At 44.1% G+C, this 7,300-nt stretch overlaps 1 protein-coding gene across 1 annotated transcript in view; it reads left to right on the plus strand.

Moving 5' to 3' along the window:
* Positions 1 to 7,300, plus strand: part of plcl2 (phospholipase C like 2) — a 48,983-nt gene that overhangs the window by 17,341 nt on the left and 24,342 nt on the right. Inside the window, exon 3 of the mRNA XM_008281174.1 lies at positions 4,119 to 6,599. Within this exon, the coding sequence (XP_008279396.1) occupies positions 4,119 to 6,599 (2,481 nt within the window). The remainder of the gene's footprint in view (positions 1 to 4,118; positions 6,600 to 7,300) is intronic.

The raw sequence follows: 7,300 nt of genomic DNA on the forward strand, positions 1-7,300 counted from the left end.
GACCAGGACTGATCATGACCAGGGCTGACCAGGACCAGGGCTGACCAGGACCAGGACTGATCATGACCAGGACTGACCAGCTGAGCCTCTCTCAGCCATAACACTGCAGACTACTCACATTGTTGTTTGCACTGCCGTTTTCTGCACCACTGTACATATATTTTTTTCTGCTAAATGTGTATATTCTTGAATGTATTTATTATTATTATTATTATTATTATTATGTATTTTTATTTTTTCTCTTTCTGTAGTTATTCTACTTTATTGTTATTTTCCTTGCTCATTCCCGGGGCGACACCAGCAGCCGGAACCAGATTCCATGTATGTTGTGTACATACTTGGCCATTAAAGCTGGTTCTGATAAGCGATAATTGATCAGGTCCGTTCAATCAGTGACCGTTCAATTGGAGGAGGAGTGTAACAACGGGCTCCATTTGTTCTAGTCTGGCTGCCTCATACATTCGTATTCACATGAAACTCTTCTTGTGGAGCTGATTTACGTCGCCTTACATTGAAGCCAGGCCCGGAGTTTAAAGGTGATTTATGCTGCAGCGTGATTCAGGTGATGCTTGTTGTCGGGGATGAAGGTAGAACAGTAGAGCAAAGAGTAATGGGTCCCATGTGGCATCCTCAGTTGCACAGACAGTTCATAACTGCTCGCTGAGCCATAAAAAATGCGGTTTTGGGTCCATTAGGGGATTCAGACCCCCGTGGGATCTGTGAGCAGTTGGATATACTCTGTCTTACTTAGTCACTCCCTCGCCATCTTGCATTCACATTCCCATTTCTTATGTTTGCATCTCTTTGACTCGCTCTCTGTCGCCTCCACTTCATCAACACACAGTCACTCACACAGCAAACGTACATTAAAACAGTCTGCACAGGCATAAAGGTTCTTTCTCCTGTCAGGATGAACCTGATGGGAACACCCTGGTTATTATCTTTTGATTATGAAACCCTAAGAAAACATCTGCTATCTGTTTCATGTTATACTGACTTGCCTTTAAAATGTACCAGGGTCTGAAAAGAAAAACGCACTCGCTGTTCAGCCACAGTGCAAGGAATGTCTCTCAACAATGAAAATCTTTACCTGTGATTGTCAGGGTATTAAAAAATACTGTTTCACACGTTTCTAAGGAATGATGACTAACAGCACGGTGTGCTTTGGATGTTTATCCTGGAAAACACAGTGTTCTCTGTCCTGACAGCACTTATTAGCACACAGCGGTGGCTACGCTGCAAGTGGAGGCTGGATGAAGTTGTTGATCACTGCTGGTGACACAGCATATAGCCAGCAGTGCTTATGAAATGTATTTTCCACTTCATACTTGTACAATGAACATACCGCACTGTGGAATTTTAATACTGTACCAGTCAAATTACACGGATGACTTGTTGACCCTGGATCACCAGTCAGGGCCCATAAAGCTGTAATCGGTCCTGTTTTTCCAGAACCGCAGCGAGTCATGTTGTGCACGTTGGATCCTAATTGAGACAATGGGCTGACATTACTTGGGCCTTTAGCTATTTTTATTATGAAGCTTGTATCAGTGCTTTGACATGACTCATAAAAAAAAATCTTGATCATAAATCGCCTGAAAGATAAAGTTTATTGCTGAACTTCAAGAAGTAGATAAGTGCTGTATGTGTGCAGAAGAATATGTGCAGCATAAAGCAAATATCTGATATACCTATAAATGGGCAATCTGACGGCGGTGGTGTTTTTCTGTAAATACCATTTAGGGACCACTTGCGAAAGCACAACACCCTGACAGAACAGAGGCTGTTGCATAAGAAATGTTCTCCTTAGGAAACATAAAAGACAGAAATGGGTGTGGGCAGCATTGTTTTCTGGTTTGGTTGAAGGAAGCGCAGGGAAGTCCTGAGAGAATGTCTGGCATGGCAGCAGGACAGGAGGAAACAGACATACCATCAGTAAGCAGCGGCCGGAGCGTTACTATGAAGACAAAACATTCCCATTCTTGCCCAGATCAAAAGGATTATCTGCAGTCATGCATTTCGTCCTTAAGCTCCCCTTTATACACTGAACTCACCTTTAGCAGCAGCCTGTGGAGAAGAAGGGGTTGTTATGTTTACATTTGATCTGACACGGTTCCTCTGCGGTTTGTAGAGCAGCGCAGGATTCCTCCGGTCACGATAAAACTGTCAGTCTCTGCTTTTTGCAATACTCCAGCACGCAGATGGGATTTATAATGATTAATTCATTTGGGAAAATGATTATATAATTGCTTTGGGCTGTGTTTAATTTCAGAAGCGCCTACTGGCAGCTCCCCTGGATCTGTTTGATATTTATTATTTCTGTTTTATAAGATGTTTATTATTTCACTTGCTCATATTTGAGATGTTTTTCATAATGGGAAAGACTTTGTTTAAGGTTTCCTGGCTTCCCTCCTCCTCTGCGCACATCCATTTAGTTCTGTTATTCTATGTCATCTGCTGTGACATCTTAATCGTGCAAACAAATAAACAATCTGACTGAGACTTAGCTGTCAGTAGCCGCTAATGTTTTTGCTACATCTTGTCCACAAAAGTACGCACATGATTTAACACGAGCGTAGCCAATCACTGTGCACCTCCGACAGCAGTGGTGGTAGCGTGTTGTGACGATGGGAGAAACCGTGGGCAGATATTGTCAGCGGAAAGCACAGATGGGTGACGTGAAGAGAGGGAGATGTCCATTTGTCCTTGACCCGATAATGTTTGGTTCTTCATTATATCGAGAGGGCACATCTCAGTTTGATTACGTAAGTGGCTGTAAAGGTTTTTAGTAATTCAATAAATGCCAAAAGAAAATGAATCATGATGATTAAGAGTTTTTTCTTGGGCTGAACTATTAATCAAAGTATTATCAAAATCGAAATATCCACATTGCACAGGCAAACGGTAAAACATGCCACAAAACAAGATTATAAATGAATCATCGCGGTGCTACAGAGATGTCTCAGCATACAAATCATACTTTCCAGACACAAGGGAACATAGCTTTCATTTCTAAATTCTCTTTAGTTGAGACTTTACCATAATTGTGACTCATATTGCAATACATGTTTCCCCCTGTTGTTCAGCCCAAGTTAAGCTTCCTAACCTTGCGACATCATATACGTGCATGACGCCTTTATTTCGTACAAAGTGGTGCCATTTGAGTTTGAATAATCCAAAATCTAAAATGGTGTCCTCGTGCTGAAGGAAGCTGCCGGAGTGAAAGAGCAGGGTTCACTGAAAATGTCAGAAAGGTGGCTGCAGTGGATGACCGGATTTATGTGGGCGATCCTCTCCTAAGTGAGATTCCCTGTTGTCTGTCTGTAATACACAGCGACAGGTGCCTGAAGCCACCCAGCCGAGCTGCTGCTGTGGGTCCAGGGAGGAAGACGTAACATGCAAACAGCGTACGGAAGCACGCAGCGTTTTGTGCTCAGTTGGATTGTTTTGTAGGAGAGATCTGCCACTGTTTGGTGCTTTTAATTTGAAAGTCCTCAATCCTATTATGAAGGAGAAAAATAGGCCTTTGGAAATAATACAAAACAATAAAACCTGCTGTGGTCACTGAAGCTGAAGTTAGATGAATAGATAACGGCCCTAAATCTGTTTAGTTGGGGTAACAAAAACAAACACAAAGAGTCAGCAGTGTTTTTTTTTTCTGTAATTGATTTGTGCATAAAACACGGCCGAGCCTTCGTTCACCAGATGTACCAGTAGACTGGTCTTTGTGTGAGCATGAAGGAACACCAGGACTGTGCTTCTCCTCAGCCAAAGTACCACATGTGTGAACTTAGGACTTTCTTTTTTGAGCCCAGTCGGTCTTTTGTTTTTTTTCTTGTGCTGTAGATGTGCATCAGACATGTCCTCTGTTCTGTTCTGACTGTGAAGCTCATGATGTGACACTAAACCCTGTTTCTGAACGTTAACTGGAACCAAGAAGAACTCCATTAGATTCATTTTTAAAGTTAAAACTTTAAAAACTCACCAAGTTTTAAGGTTTTCACTGAATGTCTCAAATCAACGTCTTTAATTGCTGAGTGTAAATCTCATAATTCTGACTGTTATCCACGATGTATGACAGGGTTTTATTGATGCAGTGTTTTTCTGTTTCTCTGCAGGATGGAAGGCAGCGTAAAGAGAGAAAGAAGACTGTCTCGTTCAGCAGCATGCCCACTGAGAAGAAGATTAGCAGTGCAAGCGATTGCATCAGTGCCATGGTGGACGGCTCTGAGCTGAAGAAAGTTCGGTCTAATTCACGCATTTACCACCGCTACTTTCTCCTTGATGCCGACATGCAGTCTTTGAGGTGGGAGCCTTCAAAGAAGGAGTCAGAAAAGGCCAAAATTGATGTAAAATCCATCAAAGAGGTTCGGACAGGGAAAAATACAGACACTTTTAGAACTAATGGAACTTATGATCAGATATCAGAGGACTGTGCTTTCTCTATCATCTTTGGGGAGAACTATGAGTCCCTGGACTTGGTGGCAAACACTGCAGATGTAGCCAACATATGGGTTACAGGCTTGAGGTACCTGATCTCCTATGGGAAACATACCTTAAACATGATTGAGAGCAGTCAGAACAATATGCGCTCGTCTTGGCTCGGTGAGCTCTTTGATGAGGAGGACGGTAACAACAGCAAACAGATAACAATATGTGCTGCTGTGCAGCTGGTCAAGAAGTTGAACCCGGGACTTAAAAATGTGAAAATAGAACTGAAATTCAAGGAGCTTCACAAAGCAAAGGACAAATCAGGTTCTGACGTGACAAAAGAGGAGTTCATCGAAGTCTTTCACGATCTCTGCACCAGACCGGAAATTTATTTTCTCTTCGTTCAGTTCTCAAGTAACAAAGAATTTCTCGATAGCAAGGACTTGATGATATTCCTGGAGGCAGAGCAGGGAATGGCACAAGTCAGCGAAGACACCAGCTTAGAGGTCATTCAGGAATATGAGCCGTCCAAAGAGGGCCAGCTCAAGGGTTGGCTTTCTCTCGATGGGTTCTCCAACTATCTTATGTCTCCAGAGTGCCATATATTTGACCCTGAGCAAAAGTCAGCGTGCCAAGACATGAATCAGCCCTTATCCCACTACTACATCAATGCATCCCACAACACATACCTGATAGAGGACCAGTTCAGAGGTCCCTCTGACGTGACGGGGTATATCCGTGCCCTGAAGATGGGCTGCCGCAGCGTGGAGCTGGATGTGTGGGATGGGCCAGATAATGAACCTGTGATCTACACTGGTCACACGATGACCTCACAGATAGTTTTTCGCAGCGTCATTGACGTCATCAACAAGTATGCCTTCGTTGCCTCTGAGTTTCCACTGATACTGTGTTTAGAAAACCACTGCTCCTTAAAGCAGCAGAGAGTCATGTTTCAGCACCTGAAGAAGATCCTTGGAGACAAGATCCACATAGATCCTCCAAAACCAGAGGACTGTTACCTCCCCTCTCCCTCTGAACTGAAGGGGAAGATCCTGCTGAAGGGTAAGAAACTGAGCACCAACTGCACGGCCTCAGAAGGTGAGGTGACGGATGAGGATGAGGGGGCAGAGATGTCTCAGAGGATGAGCATCGAGTCTGCAGAGCAGCAGACTATCGCACCCAAGAAATTCCAGCTGTCGAAGGACCTCTCTGATCTCGTGACCTTGTGTAAATCTGTGGAGTTCAAAGACTTCCCAACATCCTTCCAGAGCCAGAAGCACTGGGAGCTCTGCTCTTTCAACGAGGTCTTTGCCAGTCGCTGCGCCAGTGACTTCCCAGGCGATTTTGTTAACTATAACAAGAAGTTCCTGGCACGAGTTTACCCGAGCCCCATGCGGATCGACTCCAGCAACATGAATCCACAAGATTTCTGGAAGTGTGGCTGTCAGATTGTGGCCATGAACTACCAGACTCCTGGTCTGATGATGGATTTAAACATCGGCTGGTTCCGTCAGAATGGAAACTGTGGCTACGTGCTGCGTCCGGCAATCATGAGGGAGCAGGTGTCATATTTTAGTGCCAACACTAAAGATTCAGTGCCTGGTGTTTCTCCACAGCTCTTACACATCAAGATCATCAGTGGACAAAACTTCCCCAAACCCAAAGGCTCAGGTGCCAAAGGAGATGTGGTCGACCCGTATGTGTACGTGGAAATACACGGGATTCCTGCTGACTGTGCCGAGCAAAGGACTAAAACCGTCAACCAGAACGGAGACAACCCTCTGTTTGACGAGAGCTTTGAGTTTCAGATAAACCTCCCAGAGCTCGCGATGGTGCGCTTTGTTGTGCTGGATGACGACTACATTGGCGATGAATTTATTGGCCAGTACACGATCCCCTTCGAGTGTCTCCAGCCGGGTTTCCGCCATGTGCCGCTGCAGTCTCTGACGGGGGAAGTTTTACCTCATACCTTGCTGTTTGTTCATGTGGCCATAACCAATCGAAGAGGAGGCGGCAAACCGCACAAAAGGGGACTGTCTGTACGAAAAGGCAAGAGGAGTCGAGAGTACGCCAGCATGAGAGTGCTATTGATCAAGGCTGTGGACGACGTCTTCAAAACAGCCATGCTGCCGCTGAGGGAGGCGACAGACCTCAGAGAAAACATGCAGGTAAGCCATTTAACTATCGAGTGCTTATTTGATTCACTCGTGTCCTCAGGCTCTGCACCATCGAGTCAGCAATGTCATCATGGATATATGTGCAACTGCATGGATGTTTAGTTTAGTCTTTCATCACAGGAATGTTTTTCTCTGATAGAGCAGACTGATGAAAGTGACGCCTCAAGTCAAGTATAGATTAGAACCAGATTTACTACAGAAAATCACAGGCATCTGAAATGACTCCCTGACTAGAAACAACACAAAACCACCACCTCATCAGACTGAATGCATTCTTATATATTGTGTAATAGTTCAAACGGATGCAGATGTCTAACTGCTGTAGCCACAACACCTCCCCATTCAAACAAACTCTCTCTCATTCTGTCTCTATTTGTCTGATATTGAACTAGCTTGTCCACTAAAATAGAGCAACTGTGTCTTTATTCACGGTTGTGTTGGATTTGAATGCTGTGTTAGACGGCTGAACATTCATCATCCATATTTTAAACCAAGGCAAATCTTTTAGTGTCTCTAAAATGTTTTTCTTCTTCATCACTATTAAATTGCTGCATCGTGACATCACGTGTTTTGGATGCTACAAACAGTACTACAGTTTTTGGTCATGTCAAAAACAACAAAGAACAAAACGTTGGCGATCGCTCTCTGCCAGGTTTCAGTGGAGCACCACAGCACCACAGTGTAGGTTCAGG

This window comes from Stegastes partitus, unplaced genomic scaffold, assembly GCF_000690725.1.
Source record: "Stegastes partitus isolate 25-593 unplaced genomic scaffold, Stegastes_partitus-1.0.2 Scaffold225, whole genome shotgun sequence".
In the NCBI taxonomy this organism is placed as follows: Eukaryota; Metazoa; Chordata; class Actinopteri; family Pomacentridae; genus Stegastes; species Stegastes partitus.